At 44.2% G+C, this 23,444-nt stretch overlaps 2 protein-coding genes across 7 annotated transcripts in view; one reads left to right on the forward strand and one right to left on the reverse strand.

Moving 5' to 3' along the window:
• LOC139447236 (uncharacterized) overlaps positions 1–15,734 on the forward strand; it is a 46,892-nt gene extending 31,158 nt beyond the window's left edge. For all 4 annotated transcript variants that reach the window (XM_071228494.1, XM_071228493.1, XM_071228496.1 and 1 more), the window contains 2 exons: positions 11,723–11,908; positions 12,243–15,734. In XM_071228494.1, coding sequence (XP_071084595.1) covers positions 11,723–11,908; positions 12,243–12,402 — 346 coding nt within the window. In that variant the 3' untranslated portion in view covers positions 12,403–15,734. The remainder of the gene's footprint in view (positions 1–11,722; positions 11,909–12,242) is intronic.
• A 1,226-nt stretch (positions 15,735–16,960) lies between these two features.
• The window catches only part of LOC139447140 (mediator of RNA polymerase II transcription subunit 12-like protein), a 62,674-nt gene continuing 56,190 nt past the window's right edge, over positions 16,961–23,444 (reverse strand). For 2 of the 3 annotated variants that reach the window (XM_071228322.1, XM_071228321.1), the window contains exons 41-43: positions 22,256–22,561; positions 20,399–20,654; positions 16,961–18,776 (exon numbers count right to left, since the gene is read on the reverse strand). In XM_071228322.1, the coding sequence (XP_071084423.1) occupies positions 18,434–18,776; positions 20,399–20,654; positions 22,256–22,561 (905 nt within the window). In that variant the 3' untranslated portion in view covers positions 16,961–18,433. The remainder of the gene's footprint in view (positions 18,777–20,398; positions 20,655–22,255; positions 22,562–23,444) is intronic. The other variant, XM_071228323.1, reaches the window with a different exon arrangement.

Raw genomic sequence — 23,444 nt, forward strand, 5'->3', positions numbered from 1 at the left:
ACTGCTCCTGTGTACTGAACACTTACTATAAACATTTGGGATAGTGACTGGTATGTTCAATATATGTACTTGTGGTAGCAGGCCTGTCTGTCTGGGCAAGGATTGACCTGTATGCTCAATACAAGTAGAAGGCCTGCCTGGCTGGGCTAGGATTGACCTGTATGTTCAATATATGTATCAGGCCTGCCTGGCTGGGCAAGGATTGACCTGTATGTTCAATATATGTATCAGGCCTGCCTGGCTGGGCTAGGATTGACCTGTATGTTCAATATATGTATCAGGCCTGCCTGGCTGGGCAAGGATTGACCTGTATGTTCAATATATGTATCAGGCCTGCCTGGCTGGGCAAGGATTGACCTGTATGTTCAATATATGTATCAGGCCTGCCTGGCTGGGCAAGGATTGACCTGTATGCTCAATACATGTAGCAGGCCTGCCTGGCTGGGCTAGGATTGACCTGTATGTTCCATACATGTAGTAGGCCTGCCTGGCTTGGCAAGGATTGACCTGTATGCCCAATACATATACAGCTACATGTTGAACATTACACTAACGTCTTGTGTTTCTTGTCAGTTTGGTGACAGCCTTACCCATCGCGGCAGTGTGCTGACATCATGACATGTTGTAGAAGTGCTATGTATGTAGCTTGTAGGTGATGCCACCCAACACATGATCCGGGCACGGCCATCTACACAAGAAATGAACTTCTTTGCAATGTAGCAATAGCTTGCCATAAAATATGCAGGTCAATCACACCCATTGTCTTGGAGGTAATATCCAAACATGTCTCAACATGTGTGATGAAATATTCCCTGTAAGATACATGTGTTTTTCAGGGGCACAAGTGGCCTAGTCTGAGCTGTTTGATCTTAGGGTACAGGTTTGTGGCCCTTAGCTGAACCAGGATCCCCTAGTCTGGGTTCAAGTCCCTGGTTGGTGTGCTGTCACCACAGCCCTGCTTGTGGCTTTCTCCAAAGTGACAAACATCTACGATCACGTTGTACTTTCATCTCCTCGTACGCTAACATGCCGTGACGTAACTGAACATTGGCCGTGGTTTTTAATACGTGGAACTTGGATAAACAGGAAGACCAGTATCACTAGAAGACTACCATATAATTATGAAAATACTTTTTGATGGCATTTTGAGCCCTCTGGAGGGTAAACTAATTTCCTACTTGTTGAATCGAAAACTGCTATCGTATTCGAAGTAATAAGCGCCCACGGCATTATTTGCTATTGGCAAGTGAACAATCCTAATTAGCACCCCTTCTGATAGATCAATGTTCACAAAACTTAAATTTATTCGCGTAAAATACGCACTCATGTGTTATATGCACACTTAATTATGGGCCATTAAATTCTAGAAAAATATATCTGTCGTATATAAACATTTCAGGCTGTCAGCATAAATCACAAAATTAACGACCAAAATAATATTCTAATAAGAGCCCCCTATTTATTATTTTGAGAGCGCCCCGGGTGCTTATTATGTAGAATACGGTATTTGGGTAAAGTATTGTTTATCGTTATTTCATCAAAGATGGCTGCTGCTGCTATAAAATGATTCACTGCTCTAGTTGTGAAACAAATAATGAGGTTATTTAAGGTTAGGAAATCTACATGTGACCTGAGGGGACAACAGTGATGTTGATGGCTGTGTGTCACCTGCTTGATCGGGGCAATGTGTACTTGTCAACAACCACCAGTACACTTGTTTTAAAACCTGACTTCAGCAGATGAGTTGAAGGGGTTCCAAATGAACTGGGTTTTTATTAGACATCATAGAGTACCAAAAATGCTGCAAGCATGGATCGATGTATGATATTTGAGGACAATATTTAGTGTTGTGAATTATACAGAATGTTGTGATAGAAGACATGGATTTGGGAATTTGCCATGACTATGATTCATATGTATGACTCTTGGTGAATAATGTTTTTTCGATTTGGAATAATTCTGTTGTCACAGTATTCTGTGGATGTCTTTAAACGTTGTTGAAGTCAAGATTTGTTTCACTGAAATTGTGCAATGTTTGTCGAGGTTTGAACTTGAAACATACCAGGCATTGCTGAGGTATTAAGATCCGCTAAGACAACAAAAAGACAAAAAACAAATTAACGTTGTTGAAGTCAAGATTTGTTTCACTGAAATTGTGCAATGTTTGTCGAGGTTTGAACTTGAAACATACCAGGCATTGCTGAGGTATTAAGATCCGCTAAGACAACAAAAAGACAAAAAACAAATTCTTGAGGACAACATTGAGATGCTATCATTCTTGACAAACGGATGCAGATACACTTTTTCATTCTTGTCTCCTGAAGATGCATTTATATGGTGTCGGGCACATTCCTGGTGGTGCTAGAGTCAGTCAGTTGTTTGTGTGAAGGCAGCAGATAGCCCAGCAAGGGAGACATGCACACGGCATCCTGCCATGGCCTCATCTGGCTCTGCCTCCCATGGCCTCATCTGGCTCTGCCTCCCATGGCCTCATCTGGCTCTGCCTCCCATGGCCTCATCCGGCTCTGCCTCCCATGGCCTCATCTGGCTCTGCCTCCCATGGCCTCATCCGGCTCTGCCTCCCATGGCCTCATCCGGCTCTGCCTCCCATGGCCTCATCCGGCTCTGCCTCCTATGGCCTCATCTGGCTCTGCCTCCCATGGCCTTATCTGGCTCTGCCTCCCATGGCCTCATCTGGCTCTGCCTCCCATGGCCTCATCCGGCTCTGCCTCCCATGGCCTCATCTGGCTCTGCCTCCCATGGCCTCATCTGGCTCTGCCTCCCATGGCCTCATCCGGCTCTGCCTCCCATGGCCTCATCCGGCTCTGCCTCCCATGGCCTCATCCGGCTCTGCCTCCCATGGCCTCATCCGGCTCTGCCTCCCATGGCCTCATCCGGCTCTGCCTCCCATGGCCTCATCCGGCTCTGCCTCCCATGGCCTCATCCGGCTCTGCCTCCCATGGCCTCATCCGGCTCTGCCTCCCATGGCCTCATCCGGCTCTGCCTCCCATGGCCTCATCCGGCTCTGCCTCCCATGGCCTCATCCGGCTCTGCCTCCCATGGTCTCATCCGGCTCTGCCTCCCATGGCCTCATCCGGCTCTGCCTCCCATGGCCTCATCCGGCTCTGCCTCCCATGGCCTCATCCGGCTCTGCCTCCCATGGCCTCATCCGGCTCTGCCTCCCATGGCCTCATCCGGCTCTGCCTCCCATGGCCTCATCCGGCTCTGCCTCCCATGGCCTCATCCGGCTCTGCCTCCCATGGCCTCATCTGGCTCTGCCTCCCATGGCCTCATCTGGCTCTGCGGATTGCTGCTGGTCAGGGAGGCTTGCAGATGAATATTTCATGACAAACATGTCACATTGTTTCTTTACAAGGTGTTAAGTATCTTTGTCACCATGGACTAGAATTATTGTAATTTAAATCTCTGAGTATTTTATTCTTCTTAGTCAGCTGTATTCTGGTCACCTTGTACCATCTAATGATGTATTTCAATGATGCTAGGCAATTTAAGTTGGGGTCAACAGATAGCATGCTTTTGTAAACGAAGTATCTCTTTTTATATTCTGGTTGTTTTTTGTAGATTATCCTATAAATGTATGTGCCCCAGAGGAATAATTATGTTTTTTATGTTTACAAATGGAGGAGGTTTGGGTCATGGGATAGGGTGTGGGTCATGGGATAGGGTTTGGGTCATGGGATAAGGTTTGGGTCATCGGATAGGGTTTGGGTCATCGGATAGGGTTTGGGTCATCAGATAGGGTTTGGGTCATGGTTTAGGGTTTGGGTCATGGTGTAGGGTTTGGGTCATGGTATAGGGTTTGGGTCATGGTGTAGGGTTTGGGTCATGGTGTAGGGTTTGGGTCATCGGATAGGGTTTGGGTCATCGGATAGGGTTTGGGTCATCGGATAGGGTTTGGGTCATGGTTTAGGGTTTGGGTCATGGTGTAGGGTTTGGGTCATGGTATACGGTTTGGGTCATGGTGTAGGGTTTGCGTCATGGTATAGGGTTTGGGTCATGGTGTAGGGTTTGGGTCATGGTATAGGGTTGGGTCATCGGATAGGGTTTGGGTCATGGGATAGGGTTTGGGTCATCGGATAGGGTTTGGGTCATGGGATAGGGTTTGGGTCATGGTGTAGGGTTTGGGTCATCGGTTTGGGTTTGGGTCAGTTGCAACTTCATCTCTCACAACTTGTACCGTATTGTGACTGAGGGAGGTAATGGTGAGAGACTTGTTTAATGAATCCGGGTTTATGGATGTACAGTGATGTAGGCGGACTGTGCAGAGGGGGATGAGAGGCAGAGGGCAGGCATCACACACGAGTGTGTTGGACGAGGTTGATGCAGTAATTTAGATGGACCAGTAGTCCAAGGCACTGCAGAGTTGTGTTCCTTTATTGTGCCAGGATCCAACATTCAGGGGTCTGAATCCCAAATTATGGTGCTTGGTTTGTCAGTACCCTATACAAGTTCATGGTTCACACCAAGTGGTAAGCTGTGTGACTACAGGCTTGCCCCTGCATGCCGTGATCCAGCTGAATGTTCAAAGCAGTGTTAATGTCCAACCTACTCACTCCGATGTGTAGCAGCTGAATGCCCTGTACAGCATCTTACATGATGGATATTCACAGTACCAGAGCCATGTGTACCTCACAGGGGTCAGCGGGAACTCTGCCATCCAACTGAAGAAAATAACCAACTCTTCATTCTAGAAATGGTTGTTCATCCTCAATACCCCCACGTGCCCTCGACATGGACAGGGGGCTGTGGGTCCTGTCTCTGAAGGGGTACATGTGCTCCTCCATGACACCATGCTGCGTCCTCTGTGCACGACTGCTTCGGGGAGGCTCAGTTGGGTCAACGAGTGATGCTTTCATAATTAAGGGCAGCGAGGATCAAAACTTGTTTGTTGTTATGAGCAGAGCTCAAGATAACTTTTTGAGCATTTGAGTTTTACTCAAAGGTTTCATTTTAATTGGGTTATTACATTTTTCATTGGATAACCAATATTTTTTCACTCATCTATTCATCACTCTATTGGGTTTTTCCCCAAATGAATAAACATTTTAAGATTTCAAAGAAAATGTTTTCAATGTATATTAGGGTTATAGGCTTGACTCAGAAAGTAAATTAGCTCGTAATTGTGTTTTGGAATTTAGCTGAAAAAGCTTTATTGGGTATTTTATATCTTTGAGTTTTTCATTTAATGCATGCGTTTCTGTACACAAGATAATTGAAAGTAATTGGGTTTTGAATAATTTGGGGGGTATTTTACACAAATACGGAGCTTATCGGTGGCTCTGTATAAGGACGGCACATCAGGACATAATGACGGGGTAATGAAGTTCGATGGGGAAGCTCTGCATGGGCTGAATGTAATACATGGTGTTATGGCACGGCCTTGAACGTCTTCCTGACACCCCCGTGTAGGCTGGGTGCATTCACAGGAAACACACAAAAGTAGGCAGAGAAATATACTTATGATACCTTTTCCTCAAGTGTTTCTGTCAAACTCACCATGAGAAACTGTGGGTGCATGGTATGCTCAGAAATAGAATTGTTTCAGAATTGTTTTAAAATATTAACTAATGGCTATTTTAATTGTATGAAAATTACCTTAATAGCTGGTGTTTGGGGATGATCTTCTGGTGTCCTTGCCGTGATACTACTGGACTATTGCTAAAAGCATCTTAAAGCCATGCTTGCACACTCACTCACTCACTCACTCACTCACTCACTCACTCACTCACTCACTCACTCACTCATGGTCATCAGTGGAGTTGCCTGGGGAGGCGCGCAGTGACAGTTGGGAAATACTGAAATTATGTGAATATATGTGTATTTTAATGATTAATTTAATAAATAATGTTTCATTGGGGATAATTAATGAAAGCTGTATCAACTATAAATAATTCTTTGCATCTGATTTTTTTTTCTTATTTTAGTTTCTTTGTCTAACTTGTGATCAAACATACTTCAAAAGTTTATTTGTGTTTAGGAGTTGTGTTAAGGAAATAACGTTTAAGATTCACATTGCATAGAGTAAATGCTTTGAAGTATTGACGGGAGAATTGTATGACATGTCCGTGTGTGTGATGGGGTGGGTGACACATGAGGACCGAGATGATTGTGTACAGTTGCATGGAAAGGGCTGATCTGTCCTGTCTGCTGAGATGGATTCACATCAGCTGGGACGGTTCATAAATCAGCGGAACAGTGCAGTGTCCTCGTTCATGTCACCAGACATCCATCATTACCTGGAGATTGCAATTGGAAGCCGTGGATGGCGGATACAACTACTTACATCAGACACTGGGATGGACGGGATATCGTTGAAGGGCCTACAGTGTAATATTTGGGGCAAAACATCATTTTGTTAAAAAAGTACTGGGAAAAAATCATGCCTCAGGTTGATGATGACTGACTGCTGTTATATTGCTGAAATATTGCTGTCTGGGCATTACAAAAACATCGCTCACTGACAATATCCAGCTAATCCAGTTGATCTATGTGTAGGGCTGTTCAGTTTCTGGTGTGAGGGCTCTCTGTTACTGAGTTAAGCCGCTGGAACAAACAAGAGACATGCATCTCTCTCAGCAGGGAGTAGACCAAACGTCCTGGGTACCTGTTTCACAACCTTTCATCTCAAACCTATGTCATGCAACGTAACTAGAACTAAGGTTGCCATGGTGACATATTTTGTACTTGCTCATTATGAGCATTCTCCAATTAGTGACAGAGACAAACAGTTCTCTGAGACGGGCAGGTCCTAGTGGGAAGCAATGTGCAGACATCCCTGCCACAGCAGGGGCAAGCCCTGTCCCACTATCTACATGCTGGGGCGACACCATCAGGGCTGGGGCAGTACCTGGGGCAGTGCAGAGCCTGCTGCTGCTGCCTGCTATTGCTGCTCCTGCTGCCGGTCAGGGCACCGCAGGATGTGACTGTGTGTAGTCTAAAGGCTGGTCAGGGCACCACAGGATGTGACTGTGTGTAGTCTAGAGGCCGGTCAGGGCACCACAGGACGTGACTGTGTGTAGTCTAGAGGCTGGTCAGGGCACCACAGGATGTGACTGTGTGTAGTCTAGAAGCCGGTCAGGGCACCACAGGATGTGACTGTGTAGTCTAGAGGCGGTCAGGTCACCGCAGGATGTGACTGTGTGTAGTCTAGAGGCTGGTCAGGGCACCACAGGATGTGACCGGGTAGTCTAGAAGCCGGTCAGGGCACCACAGGACGTGACTGTGTGTAGTCTAGAGGCCGGTCAGGGCACCACAGGACGTGACTGTGTGTAGTCTAGAGGCCGGTCAGGGCACCGCAGGATGTGACTGTGTAGTCTAGAGGCCGGTCAGGGCACCACAGGATATGACTGTGTGTAGTCTAGAGGCCGGTCAGGGCACCACAGGATATGACTGTGTAGACTAGGACCAGTCAGGGCACCGCAGGATGTGACTGTGTGTAGTCTAGAGGCTGGTCAGGGCACCACAGGATGTGACCGGGTAGTCTAGAAGCCGGTCAGGGCACCACAGGATGTGACTGTGTGTAGTCTAGAGGCCGGTCAGGGCACCACAGGACGTGACTGTGTGTAGTCTAGAGGCCGGTCAGGGCACCGCAGGATGTGACTGTGTGTAGTCTAGAGGCCGGTCAGGGCACCACAGGATATGACTGTGTAGACTAGAGGCCGGTCAGGGCACCGCAGGATATGACTGTGTAGACTAGAGGCCAGTCAGGGCACCGCAGGATGTGACTGTGTGTAGTCTAGAGACCGGTCAGGGCACCACAGGATATGACTGTGTAGTCTAGAGGCCAGTCAGGGCACCGCAGGATGTGACTGTGTGTAGTCTAGAGGCTGGTCAGGGCACCACAGGATATGACTGTGTAGACTAGAGGCCAGTCAGGGCACCGCAGGATGTGACTGTGTGTAGTCTAGAGGCCAGTCAGTGCGGGTCAGGGCTAATGCCAGACAGCTTGGGGGTGGGGGGGTGTTGGCTTCCAGGTGCATCATGTAGATGGCAGCCCCCAGATTAGGGGAGACTTAATGGCCATTAGACACATAGCTGGTATTTCCTAGGTGTGATTAGGTAGCTGTACCCCTGATACAGCGCTGTGTGATGTCTGCCCGACCCTGCCACTGCCGCCGCTGTAGGGTACAGGAAGCAGGCCTCACCTACAACTCATTTCCTGGTTCCTATAGTAATGGAGGCAGACTAGAAGATGGAACTGTATGGACAAATGTTCAAGAAGAAGGAATATGATCAGACGTCCAGTGTACTTGTACTTGGATAATGGTCATTTATTCAGCAAAATATCAGTACTCTCAATGTTTTCATATATATCTGAGGCCCATTTGAGATATATTGAAATGAGAAAATTCCTGTTTTAGTAAAGTATTATCCAATTATTTCATTGGTAGGTCTAGGTGACAGTCTAGTCAAGGTGATAGTCACTGGTAGGTCTAGGTGACAGTCTAGTCAAGGTGATAGTCACTGGTAGGTCTAGGTGACAGTCTAGTCAAGGTGATAGTCATTGGTAGGTCTAGGTGGCAGTCTAGTCAAGGTGATAGTCATTGGTAGGTCTAGGTGGCAGTCTAGTCAAGGTGATAGTCATTGGTAGGTCTAGGTGACAGTCTAGTCAAGGTGATAGTCACTGGTAGGTCTAGGTGACAGTCTAGTCAAGGTGATAGTCACTGGTAGGTCTAGGTGACAGTCTAGTCAAGGTGACAGTCATTGGTAGGTCTAGGTGGCAGTCTAGTCAAGGTGATAGTCACTGGTAGGTCTAGGTGACAGTCTAGTCAAGGTGATAGTCACTGGTAGGTCTAGGTGACAGTCTAGTCAAGGTGACAGTCATTGGTAGGTCTAGGTGGCAGTCTAGTCAATGTGATAGCCATTGGTAGGTCTAGGTGACAGTCTAGTCAAGGTGATAGTCATTGGTAGGTCTAGGTGACAGTCTAGTCAAGGTGATGGTCACTGGTAGGTCTAGGAGACAGTCTAGTCAAGGTGATAGTCACTGGTAGGTCTAGGTGACAGTCTAGTCAAGGTGACAGTCATTGGTAGGTCTAGGTGGCAGTCTAGTCAAGGTGATAGTCACTGGTAGGTCTAGGTGACAGTCTTGTCAAGGTGATAGTCATTGGTAGGTCTAGGTGACAGTCTAGTCAAGGTGATAGTCACTGGTAGGTCTAGGTGACAGTCTAGTCAAGGTGATAGTCACTGGTAGGTCTAGGTGGCAGTCTAGTCAAGGTGATAGTCATTGGTAGGTCTAGGTGACAGTCTAGTCAAGGTGATAGTCACTGGTAGGTCTAGGTGACAGTCTAGTCAAGGTGATAGTCACTGGTAGGTCTAGGTGACAGTCTAGTCAAGGTGATAGTCACTGGTAGGTCTAGGTGACAGTCTAGTCAAGGTGATAGTCATTGGTAGGTCTAGGTGACAGTCTAGTCAAGGTGATAGTCATTGGTAGGTCTAGGTGGCAGTCTAGTCAAGGTGATAGTCATTGGTAGGTCTAGGTGGCAGTCTAGTCAAGGTGATAGTCATTGGTAGGTCTAGGTGGCAGTCTAGTCAAGGTGATAGTCACTGGTAGGTCTAGGTGACAGTCTAGTCAAGGTGATAGTCATTGGTAGGTCTAGGTGACAGTCTAGTCAAGGTGATAGTCACTGGTAGGTCTAGGTGACAGTCTAGTCAAGGTGATAGTCATTGGTAGGTCTAGGTGACAGTCTAGTCAAGGTGATAGTCATTGGTAGGTCTAGGTGGCAGTCTAGTCAAGGTGATAGTCATTGGTAGGTCTAGGTGACAGTCTAGTCAAGGTGATAGTCATTGGTAGGTCTAGGTGACAGTCTAGTCAAGGTGATAGTCATTGGTAGGTCTAGGTGACAGTCTAGTCAAGGTGATAGTCACTGGTAGGTCTAGGTGACAGTCTAGTCAAGGTGATAGTCATTGGTAGGTCTAGGTGACAGTCTAGTCAAGGTGACAGTCACTGGTAGGTCTAGGTGGCAGTCTAGTCAAGGTGATAGTCACTGGTAGGTCTAGGTGACAGTCTAGTCAAGGTGATAGTCATTGGTAGGTCTAGGTGACAGTCTAGTCAAGGTGATAGTCATTGGTAGGTCTAGGTGACAGTCTAGTCAAGGTGATAGTCATTGGTAGGTCTAGGTGACAGTCTAGTCAAGGTGATAGTCACTGGTAGGTCTAGGTGACAGCCTAGTCAAGGTGACAGTCAGGTTTACAGTTATACTGGAATAGTTTTACTGTGTGTGATAGTTTGCCATGTGATATTGAAAACACATGCAGTGTAAAATATTTCACTGCAGGGCAAACACTGACCTGACGCTGAAAGTCAAGTAGCTTCAATCAGGGACAACTTGATATGAAAAGAAAACAGCTCTGGCCAGCTGCCTGGTGTTGCTTACATCCTAGCTGATGGTCAAGTCAAATCTTGACTGTCGGATTGCATCCTTGCTCTCCGTTGCTAATAAACCTTCAGAGCTACAGATAAGCTGTGTATTTGCGTGAATTCTCCCTCCCACCCCCATCCAATTACTTTCAATCAATTGGAGTACAGAAACGCATGCATTAAATGTAAAACTCAGATGTATAAAAACAGCACGAGTAAATACCCAATGAAGCTTTTTCAGCATGCATACAAAGGAGCTCATTTCCGAAACACAATTACAAGGTAATTTATTTTCCGAGTCAGGCCTACATATTTAGAACAGTTACATCCACCTAAAACATTATTTCATATTTTTTTTCAATCATAAAATGTTGGGGGAAAACCCATTAGAGTGATGAATAGATGAGTGAACAAATATTGGTTACCCAATGAAAAATGTAATAACCCAATTAAAATGGGAGCTCGGAACCTGCTTCAGATAAAGTGACCACATTAGCCATGACAAGGCCACTGTGCAGTCACCCACCTAGGGTCCACCTTATAGTCTGTCCCCCAGACACTACAGAATTCATTAGAAAAGATCCAAACTCTAGAATGATTTGGCAAGTCTAGATTGCCTCAGTCTGAAATTAAGCATTGATTTGGGATCCATTTGGATTGTATTGTTTTTATTTTGTCTATATATATATATTTAAATGTGATAACTTAACATCTTAAGTGTGTAAATAATGTATGTTAATTGTGTGAGGCACACATATTCGTCAGTCTGTTCACTACTTTCAACACAAAACAGGTTGTTTTCCAATCAAAGTTGAATGAGAAGAGAGTTACTTCACCGAAGCCATAAGAAAACACCGTCCGCTCAACTCTGTATAAACGCATAACAGTAGGCAACTGTTGACAACTTGTTTGGTGTTGGCAAAAGATCAGATCATCCTCTTACGTTAACATGAACGTTCACATTGCAACATATACACACAGTGCACATTTACATTTGCACCTGCTCCAGAGGTGTATGCTATGCACATATACACACATGTATAGAGGCGCATAAGAATAAGAAAACAGTTTTGTTCACGAAACCCATGCCCAGGGTGAATTGTGTTGGAAATTGTAACGTCTCACAACGTCTGGTGGGGCGAGAGGGGCAGATTTTAGAATTTGAAATTGTATCAAAATTGACTTTAGTTTAAGACCTGTATCTAGTAAACATTTTGAGAATTGTTTCACCCCTGACTCTGATGGAACTGTTGATGGTGAAAGGAAATGTCTGTGGATGACGCTATTGTGGCTTGATGTAAGCATGTGACTGTGATGTATCATTGTGTCTGTTGTCTGTTTCAGGGGCTGGGACGAGATCCCCCCTCACCACCGCCTGCGCCCCGAGGCCGAGCAGATCGCCAGCAAGAACTCCATGGACAGCATGGGGGACATAATGGCCATGGCCGTGTCGCCAGGAGGACAGTCGCCAGCACAGTCACCAGCAAACAAGAAATCAGTGCCCAAACACATGATGACCACCGAAGATAGGTGAGTCGGGATGGAGGTCAACAGTGGCTGCCTCTGTAGTTCTGTCAGTTGTATTGTTTAAGAGTGGTCTGGGCCTGGCTTGGCAAACCAGTGGCTGACACCATGAGCCCAAGATGCACGATGATATGTCATCAACACTTTGTAACAATCAGATCATCATTAGTTACAACATGGTGGGTTACTTTCTTGACGTCTGCCCAGGAATCACCACTGAGTACAACAGCGAGACTGTTCCGCCAATGTCACACACGACATCCATTTGTTTTATGGCTGAAATATTCTTGACTCGGGATGAAAAGTAAACTTACTAAATCTTGTTGTGTTTTATGTTCAGGCGTCCCAAGACGTCGCCAGTGCGTACCCGGCCAGAAGCCATGCAGAACTACCAGCGGAACCGGAACTGTGAAATGGCAGCCATCATGCGCGGGGAATCACAGACTTCGACTCCACAAAGGAAAAACAACAGGATGCTGCAGAGGTCGGAAAATTGGTGATGACCTTGACCTTTTACACCAACTCTGCAGAAGAAGAACACAGAGGTCGGAGAACTGGTGATGACCTTGACCTTTGGCACCAATTCCGTGGGAAAGGTCATGGTTTTGCCAGTAACACCAGATCAGATGTTTGATGTTGATATAAAAAAATGTTTTAGATTTAAATGAAAAAGTGAAAATTGATGTAAAAGCCACAGCAACATGTCCATGGTCATTTTCTTAAAATATGGAAGACTTTGTATCTGGTAACTCAGCTGTGTATATATAGTAGATCAGTGAAATTGCAGAAGAACTGATTCTGTCTGTGGTTTTTTTGCTCGTTTACTGAGTGAGAGGAGGTGACAGAGTTACCCACAGTTGTCCATCAAAGGTTAACACTTATAATTGTCTCTGAGAATCAAGTCTCTTGTACAGATAAATTGTATTGCTCATGTACATATCACACATGCAACACTGCCTCACACGGACAAGTAGCTTGTCTTTGTGTCACACATGTACTGCTGCCAAGGTGATGTTTGTGTTCATCACTGAAGGATATCCCACCATGTTGACAATAGTGCAAGCTGAATTCATTGTGTTTACTGAAGTCAATAGTGTTCAGGATTGGGACGTTACAGTGTCATGATGAAGTTCAACAGTTAGCTGGTGTCATCCCGGTGTCGGTGTTGCGCTTCATGAAGCATGGCCCACGTGCACAAAGGTAGCGTAGTGCTACATCTATCTTAAGTCTATGTTAGAGTATGGGAGTTACGATCATTGTAGCGCTAAGATCGCTTTGGGTAAGAAGGCCTGGAACAGCTAGTGCTGCAGCGGTTTCATAAGACACAAGGTAGCAGACACAATGATCACATGACCTGATGCAAAACTGCTCATTCTCCAATTTTCTTGAGTCTTTCACACAAACTATTTTTATTTTCCAATTTTGGAAGTCAGTTTTAAATGCTTTGAGCAGATCTCCCAAGAACTGCTGTCTAAAGTTTGCATTTACATTGTCAGTGGCAATAGAGCGCCTGTTATACAGAAATATCGAATGCTACAAGGCAGAGTTGTTTCCCCTGTGTAAGGAACTCACTTCCAGGTGTTTCAGCTCTTACAGATGTACACATCAGTTTAAGCTGCACAGGGCTGTACAGCTAAATGTACAGCTAAATGAGATTGGCAGTTCTCAAGAGCAATTATTTTTAGACCCTAAAATTGTTTGACTATAGCCTAGATTTGCTTTCATTGTTTTGTTGTAGTCATGTTTGATGGTATTTACAGGGATACATTTTAGACAATGCTGCTTGTTTGTTTTATTCTTGCCATGATTACATTTTAACCTGACCAGATATTTATTTATAGCTCTTTAAGTATTTTGGGTTAAGGAAATCAGTTTTACTTGGTTATCATGATCGATTGGCATGTTTTCTTCCAAACTGACAATTCTTGATACAAGATCTATCTGTCAGATGGTACAGTATCACTGGTGACACTTAAATAGAAAATAAACCAGGGATAGAAAATAGGATTTTGATCTGTAGGAAGGTACGATTGTGTCAGTGCAAAGAATGGTAATGATCCAGGATCTCTGCAAGTGAAGTCAAGTAACATATCAGTATATCATGTGTGAGTTGTGATGGGTTGTTAGGTGTACTCCCACGTTGTGAATGTATTTGTATCTACTGGTGACTGGTTGTGGAGGAGGTTGGATGTACAGTACAATAACTAGCTGGAGGGGTGGATTCCATACTACTAGTCAGGAGCGTGACCTTAGGGCAACCAGTGCAGCACTCTGCTGCCACAATTCCTGGAGGCAATTCTCAAATTAAAATATTCAGCGAACTTGTCGAGTTATCTGCAGATTTCATATGTGGATAAATCTGTATTTGCAGTACCATATTTGACGTAATAAGCGCCCAGGGCACTCACAAAATTAGAAATAGGGGGATCTTACGCTCGTATAAGAATATTAGTTTGGTGAAAACAAATAAAAGAGTTGAAAGATCGTAAATTTTGTGGTTTGTGCTGACAGCCTGAAATGTTTATATACGACAGATATATTTTCCAGTATTTAATTGCCCATAATTTTGGGTGCATATAACACAAGAGTGGTATTATACATGAATAAATAAGTCTTGTGTACATTGATCAATAGGAAAGGGTGCTAATTGGGATTGCAAACTAGCCAATATATTAGCAAATATCGCCATGGGCGCTTATTAGTGTGGGGTGCTTATTACGTTGAATATGGTATTTTTATTTCATAAGTATCAATATAGTAGTTGTGTCGCAGCTTGATGATCAAAAATTGTTTGGTCACAGACTTTTATAACTTATATAGATCTGTGGTCTGGTGTAAGTTTTTATATCACATGCTTGTGTATGCATTGAATTTGAATTTGAAATAGTTGTCAAGTGTCGAAGAAGATGGGGGTGGGGGTGGAGTCGGGGTGTTTGCTGTGCATGTCGGTACAGGAAGACTGCAGGTGAATGCATCTGGTGAGCCATGCAAGCCCCTGGGTTCTGTCAATGTACTGTCTGCCCACTGTACAATGGAGGGAGGCTGCTGCAGTATACATGTATTAGGTTCTTATCAATACACACTAGTACTTTATCTGTATGTTCTAATTAAAGAGGGAATCAGAAATGAATGCTGTAATATTTGTCCCTGAAAACTACACTGTACAGTAAAATATTTATATGGTACAGGGGGCCCTGTGGTTTAAGGTGCCGGAAATTGCTGTGTAGAGTTGCTTCCTTTAGCCATGCCAGGATCAGCGGAAGTGGGTACAAGCAAGATTCACCCCAATTATGATTCTTGGTCAGTCAGCACAACTCCTTCTCATGGGCGTCACCAAATCACCAGTGCCATACTTCAGTGCCTTACTTGATTGCTTCGTCCATTGCAACAAACCACCGTATATATTTTTTTGAATCTACAATATATTACTCAGCGGTACACATATGGTCACATGTTTGTCATGTCATATTAACTGGTTGTCTGAATGTCCATTTAGGTTTTTGTTTCAACAACAGTTGTATTTTGTAATGTCAACAACACTTGTTACTTATAAACACAAATGCTGCCTTACTAAACTATTGCACCTAAACAGCCTTAGTGAGTGAAAATCAGCTATGGCTGTGTTCAATGTGTTATATTGACTTGCATCAAAGTTTTTCTGAAGTTTGTATGTTTTCAAACACAATTTCACAGATTTCTTAGTGTTGCTGTTAAATATGATTGTATCGAGGTGAGCTGATGTTACTTCAAAACAAGTAACAGTTTGAAACTTATTCCACGGTTGTATAAAGGTAAGGATCACATACATGAATTAAAAATATATTCTGACAAATGTGTGTCTTCTGCTTTAGTGTGTGAATGAATGTTGTTTTGTGCAATCCACAATATTCCAGCAGTACAACAACAGCCTTAAAATGATCAAGTCTGTACCAGAGAGCGCTTTTAACTGTATTCCAGCTATATCACGGCATGTCAACCTAGTGTGGGAGGAAAGCCCGAAGTGATGCAGGTCTCAGACGTTTACCACTTCGGTGAAACCCACGAGCACGGGTATGGTGCTGACAAACTTAGAAACATAAACGGGTTGAACTGGGATTTGAACCAACAATCATAGGTTTCTGGCGTGCCCAAGGGACGCAACTCTGCACAGCGAATCGCAGCGCTTTAGACGACTGGGACACCCGTTCCCCCCTGTACCAGAGAAACCAGTGACGGAACCAGTCTGTACAAAGACAATATCCGCCATGTCATCTCTAGTCATCTCGTACAAGCATGGGCTACTGGAGACATGGTCTTCCTATTGGTGACTGACTACATCATCACCAAAGACCCCATGTATTTGAATGCACATCTCTCACCTGACCAGAGACTGTAATCAGTGTATATGATCGCTGCAAAGTTGTGTCTAGCGTCTAATAACTGCAAGACAAATCTGCTCCAATTTAAGACATGACAGCCATTTTGAAAATGTGTGATTTTCTAACGTGTGATTTTAACCCCTTATTGAACCAGTAATGCATAATTCAATGAGTAATGTTTTGTTTGTTGTTTAACGCTGCACTCAGCAATATTCATGGCGGCTTGTAAATGATTGAGTCTGGACCATACAATCCAGTGATATTGTGAACAACAATCCATGCTATGGGTATGACGCCATACCATCAACCAAGTCACAAAGCCTGACCACCCGATCCATTTGGTCACTGGTCACAACCAGCATAGGTTGCTGGGGGTCGGATCTAAGCCAGACTGCCCACGGGGCAATGTGTCATGCATTGTAGCAGCAGAGAGGTGTCCTCGTGTAGAAGCTGCTGTCACAGTGGTCCACACCTTAATGGCGGTCTCGTCTGATTCACGTTGACACCACACGATACAAGGGAAACTGATCCCATTATCTCCACAGGGACAATATATCAGCAAAGCGAGTGAGTGAGTATCAACCATTAACAATTGGACAAGCAAATGGATCTAGCTGCTTGGCTGAATTCTGAAAAAATGTGGACTTGATTTATGAGCAATCACAGAGATAAACTGTTAAAACACACTGACTAAAGGATCTTTGTTATTGAATTTATTTACAATGAATTTGAATCGTGATTCAGTTTGATTGTAAATGTGATTCCATGATCCAGCACTCGGCTTCATGACAATAAATAATGAGAGGGTGAGCTCCATCCAGGGGCACAATGATGCAGAAATGACACAATATCTATACACACAACTGTACAAATCTAACATAGTACAACTATACACCACGAGCTGAACAAGCAATTATTTACAGTTACTAGACAAAATGTCATACTTTTCCATCCTAAATGTACAAGTAAATGCATTGTAGGTAAACAAGAATGTTTGTTAGGCCAATAAAGAACAGATATTAGACTAGTATGTTCTCCCATGCGTATCATTGAGGAAACAGTGAAGCAAGCCATTGTCATTCCTGGGAATAGTGATAAGTAAAATCTTGTTTGTTTTCACAAATCATATGAGTGGGTATGGTTTTACGCCGCTTTTAGCAATACCACGGTGGACACCAGAATGGGCTTCATTGATTTATTGACCGAGCGATTGCAATCTCATTGATTTGTCCTTGTACAGCGTCCTACCTACAGGGGGATCCAAGTAATGACTAAGGCTGGCCTATGTTTGATGTTGACCTGCCTGTAGAACAACGGGGACTGGGGTGGAGGAGGGTTCTTACTCTGCCTATTCAAGGGGTTACTGCTCTGGGTTTGATTTGTTGTTTGACTGATACAACAAAGACATGAAGAATCAGATGATGACAGATGGACAATGACATGATGAAGGACAGGAGACATTGCACATGGTTCATTGTAGTACGTCAACATGACATTCGGACAGAACACACACAACACCAGCCATACCAACAGCCTCACAACAACATTGTCTACTGTGGCCTTGGGGACGGCCATCACTGCATCACAACTTGGCTCCAGCTTCCTCTGCAGCACTGGGAGTACAAGCTGTATCACACAGCACTTGTTGGTATTGATTCTTCTGCTTCACAACACATGTCCTATATCTCCATATTTGGCTCTTGTGACATGTGTTGTTGATAGACAATGCTGTTGTGGATATTCAGAACTGTGCTGTTGATTTTCCATGCTGTATGTATCATGAGCAAGTTGTTACTTATAACATTTGTGCATTCTCAAGTTGGTGTATATACTTTGTTCTACTGTTGATACTGGTACACCTGGTACTGCCGTTGATACTGTTCTATGTTGACATTCTGTACAGCTGGTCACCACAGCCTACACCTGGTACTGCTGTTGATACTGTTCTATGTTGACACTCTGGACAGCTGGTCACCGCAGCCTACACCTGGTACTGCTGTTGATACTGTTCTATGTTGACATTCAGTACAGCTGGTCACCGCAGCCTACACCTGGTACTGCTGTTGATACTGTTCTATGTTGACATTCTGTACAGCTGGTCACCGCAGCCTACACCTGATACTGCTGTTGATACTGTTCTATGTTGACACTCTGTACAGCTGGTCACTGCAGCCTACACCTGATACTGCTGCTGATACTGCTGTTGATACTGCTGCCCCTGTTGGCCCTGCATGCTATTCCCCCCAGACATCTGTCGCTGTAGCTGAGCCACCAGTGCAGCTGTCGCCTGTTGCTGCTGCGTAGGAATTGACGACTGTGACATCTGCGGCTGGGGTTGCTGCTGCATCTGCATCATCTGCTGCTGCTGTTGTTGTTGCCTCATCTGCTGGTAGCGCTGTTGCTGCTGCGGTGTCATGTAGGATGACTGTTGCTGCTGTGGCGCGGCAGGGCCCATCTGGTTGTAGCCGGACATGCTGGCCATGCCGGAGTTCATGTTGGCCATGGGGGGCTGCATCCTGGAACACACACAAGTCAAACACGTCATTCACAGTTTATAGAGATAAGGAACAACAAAATTCAAGGTTCATTCAAGGTTCATTCAAGTTTCATTCAAGGCGTTTCAAGGCTTTCAATTGTCATTTTTAAGGCTTTGTTAGTTGGGTTTTTGTTTGCTTGTTTGTTGTTTACTGCCGCACTCAGCAATATTCCAGCTATATGATGGTGGTCTGTAAATAATCGAGTCTGGAGAGACAATCCAGTGGAATACGATGACATGCATCTACCAAGTCAGCAAGCATGACTAGTCGCCTCTTACGACAAGCATAGTCACCTTTTACGGCAAGCATGGGCTGCTGAAGACCTATTCTCTATCCAGATCTTCACGGGATACTGTTTGTTGGGTTATTAGCCTTAGTCTGTCAATATCTTATTTAAATCCAGAATACCGTATTTTCTTGAGTATAGTGCGCACCCATGTATAATGCGCACCCCCCTCTAGCGGGTTCAATATTTTGGAAAAAAAGAAATTTGAATATTATGCGCAGAAAAAATTTACACCGTACCCTTTCAGCGAAGTCCGGCAAACGAACGGGTGCTGAGAAACTTCGTCAGTACAAATTCGAAATTTGAGATAAAAAATCACCAGACATGTTTATTTACCGTTTAAATAGTATTTATTGTTCTGCTAGGCATTGTTTTATATCTAGGGATTAAGATTACCTTGTGTATTTTCTCGTAAACTAAGCCGGAAACAGCAATCAGCTGTACACACGTTTACTTGGAATCGACCGGTGATTCGGTCAAGACACACCCAGTGATATAACTTTATAGGATTTTTAATGCAAGGATCGGCAACAATTGTATCGGAAACTATTTTATTTATCAGGAATAATATATTCCATTATTTTCTTAATTATATGCAGCCTTTACTAAACATATTTAAAATAATAATAACCCTAAGCGAAGCAGCTGATCGCTATTCCCGGGTATTATTTTTTACATGGAACATGTCTGACCAGTCACCGTCAAGGCTCACGCGCACGTGAGCACGTGAGCGCGAGAATTTCATGTTGACATAGAATCGTCAAACAAAAACAAATATGACTTTTAACGAGTCAAAGTATGTCATTTATGATATAAGTATCCATTCTCTGTCAACTAAAGTTCGTTTCAAGGCGTCAATAGCGGTATTCTGACCGTGGTTGCTGTTAATAACGGTGAGTTGTGCGATCTTCCGATCGCTTCACACACGATTTCGCCGAAATTAATAAAAACAATATTATAAGAAATTTTGAATAAAATTAATAAAGTAAGTTACAAACATAAGTCCAGAAATACAAAGAACACTTTTTATAGACAGACAGTGTAATTACATAATTATTTTGCCTACTTCAGTATGGATTTGTTGACATGGTATTTCCGGTGTTTCGTGCTCACGGTACGTAATGTCTTTCCATGGGAGGAAAAAACATCCAAACTCATAATTCGTGTATAATGTGCACCCCCTTCTACACAGCTGTGTTTTTCCGAAAAAAAGTGCGCACTATACTCAAGAAAATACGGTACTATGTATTAGTCATACAATCTAAAGAGCAGTATGAGCATCCCAAAAGGAAGGTATTTGTGGACATGGCCGCACCTCTGAGTGGGCGGGTACTGTGGCTGGGCCTGCTGCATGGGTTGCTGGGCGATGTATCCCTGCTGCTGCATGGCCGGCTGCATCATCCCGGGGGTGTTCCCCGAGTCCTGGTACTGCTGGTTGTAGCTCTGCATCATGTTGCCCCCGATCTGGTCCATCATCCGGGAAGGACCCTGCTGCTGAGGTGGCTGCTGCTGCTGCTGCTGCTGTTGTGGCATCGACCCATACGGTGCTCCCGGGTAATTCTGGGGCATCCCTGCAAGCAACAATACAACTTTAAACTCGTCTCTCAGACAACTGCAGTTTGCAATTAACTGGATATAGCCTGTGCAACATCTCAAACAGTATCAATAACAACCTTGCCATAAAAACTTACCAAAGTACAATTGGTTAGTGAGGAAACAGTAAGAGAAAAGACGAAATGTTCAGTTACACGAACACATGTATGATGCTGAACCAATCTCATTAAAATCAGATCTTAGTTTTCGGTAGCGCTAAACAAAGATCTGAGAACATCCCATTATGGGTCACGTCAGAACGACCTTTCGCGAATTTTGACCGATAAATGAAATAACTGACAAGAAATCGATATAAGCAAATCAGAAGCGAACTCTCTCGAGCTTTACGACGCTAGTTTCAAACTGGCGACTACGCTTCAAAACATATTTTGACGTATTCTCGATATAAAAAATTAACACTGTTGGAAAGAACATTCTGGAATGGCTCACAGATGGCGTAGATTGTATGGATGTAATCATAAATCCTGTAACTGTCGTTCGGAATACCCAGTGTTAAATATTTTGAGGTTGCATGATTGGAAAACACATTCAGCCAGTCACTTTCATGATCGGGTAAGCGACGCTCTGATTGGTTGGATGAAAGGTCGTTCTGACGTGACCCGTAATGGGATGTCCTCAGATCTTTGTTCAGTGATAGCGAGAGCTAAGATCTGATTTTAATGAGATTGGATGCTGAACCACAATCATGATTAATATGCTAAGGGAGGCAAATCTGCACTTTAAGACTATGTGCTTAAAATCACTTGCCCATTCATTCCCTAGACCAAGTCCAGGGATTAATGCCCTTGTCTAAGTGTCCCTAAGTGTCATGTAAAATATTGGCCCTGTTATCAAATACTGGAAATCTTGAAACTAATGCGTCTCCAATTTAAACCCCTAGCCAAAAAGGCGACTCCAAATCAATGCAACTGCCCCCACCCCAACCCCAGTGAAATGATACATATCCTACTTTAATCCAATCAAACAGCAAATAGCACCGCTTATTAGCACTGAGTAAAGCACTTCCGTAATAACAATAAACAGTGTTTTCCTAAAAACAACACCCAGTTTATATGTCTATTCTGTTGACTGGCATTAAGTTCAAGGGCAATAAAATAATTGAACCAACAACAGATCACTGATTGGATTGGTCAATGATGCCTAGTTTGACACAAGTGGGTAGAACTCTTGACCCCAGCAGTGATAACTCATCGGATGCCCATTGTGTAATTCCAATTCTTTAAATTACATTGTTATATACTTATTACAACTGCTGCTCAATCAATCGTGTTGGTGTATACATTCAAGTTGGTATTTCCGCTATCCAAAGTGTGCGGTGATGCCGTCTTAATGTTGATAGTCATTTTGGAGACATAAATGCGAACAAAGACCACTTGCATATTTTGCATTAAATTCACGCTCCCATCAATTCCAAAAATTTACAGTACATACCAGTCACTTCTACCGAGCTATAGCATTAGTTTCAACTGTATTATCAAGAACTGGGATTTCCCTGGGAAGTCCCCATTTGAGAAATGATAACCTGACATGGATCGTTGTTTGCCAGGTCCAAACTCACCCCTCCCAGGCCACCGTGATGTAGCTGTGATATTGCTGTCAGCGGTGGAAGCGACCACGGCCCCCTCACCTGGCATAGGGTGCATGGAGCTGTTGCTGATGTTGTTGCCGCCGTACATGCGTTGTTTCTGCAGGATCTGCTGGCGGATGTACTGATGCTGCTGATGCTTCTGGATCATCATGGGATTCATGGGGTTCTGCTGCATCCCGTACTGCCCTTGCTGCGGGTGGGTGGACCGCTGCCGTAGCATACTGTTCAGGAGGAACTTCGAGCTGCTGGCGTTGCCAGGAAATCGTTGTCGATTAGCTGTAAAAAAAACAACAGATTGCATGCATGTCAATCCCGATCTGGTAAGCGGCACTCTGATTGGTCAGATGAAACGTCATTCTGACGTGACTTGGGATCGCATTACATCTATGTGTAGCGGGTCGAGCTAAGATCTGATTTTACTAAGATGGATAAAAACTGTCCCTGATGTATACAGCAGACATGCCTTACCCCCACAATGACTACTGCGAGCAATGTCAGAGACACATGACATGTACATACATTATTGTTTCTTCACAATCTCATACAAACAATGCCTACAAATTACAAGAGAGTGTGACAACTGAACAGGGTGCTCCAGATTTCCTGGTATATACATGATTAGAAACATTCACAGATTCTTTGCTTGGTACGACTTCATTACAAACTTTTCCCCTTGTCCTTGGTGTAGTGAGTGAGTGAGTTGGTTTTAACGCCGCTTTTAACTTTATTCCAGTTATATCCCGGCGTGTCAGCTTAATGTGGGAGGAAAGCCCGAAGTGATGCAGGTCTCAGACGTTTACCACTTCCATGAAACCCACGAGCAAGGGTATGGTGCTGACAAACCTAGAAACATAATCGGGGCGAACCGGGATTAGCACCCACGATCATAGGTTTCTGGCGTGTCCAAGGGACACAACTCTGCACAGCGAATCGCGGCGCTTTAGACGACTGGGCCACCCTTGCCCCAACTTTGAGCATGAACGGCTACATGGAGACTAGCGCATTACAAGTGCACATTATTATTAGCATTATACTCAAGGTACCGTCTGAATCTTTAATTTTAACAAAAGCGTTATGACAAGGTGCCAAGACTTTCAACCCCAATTTTTAGCACAGCTTAAGCATAATCTGTAAATGCAAGCAATGCAGGGTTAGTTAA

Source organism: Haliotis cracherodii, unplaced genomic scaffold (genome assembly GCF_022045235.1).
Source record: "Haliotis cracherodii isolate W230 unplaced genomic scaffold, xgHalCrac1.p SCAF_7, whole genome shotgun sequence".
In the NCBI taxonomy this organism is placed as follows: Eukaryota; Metazoa; Mollusca; class Gastropoda; order Lepetellida; family Haliotidae; genus Haliotis; species Haliotis cracherodii.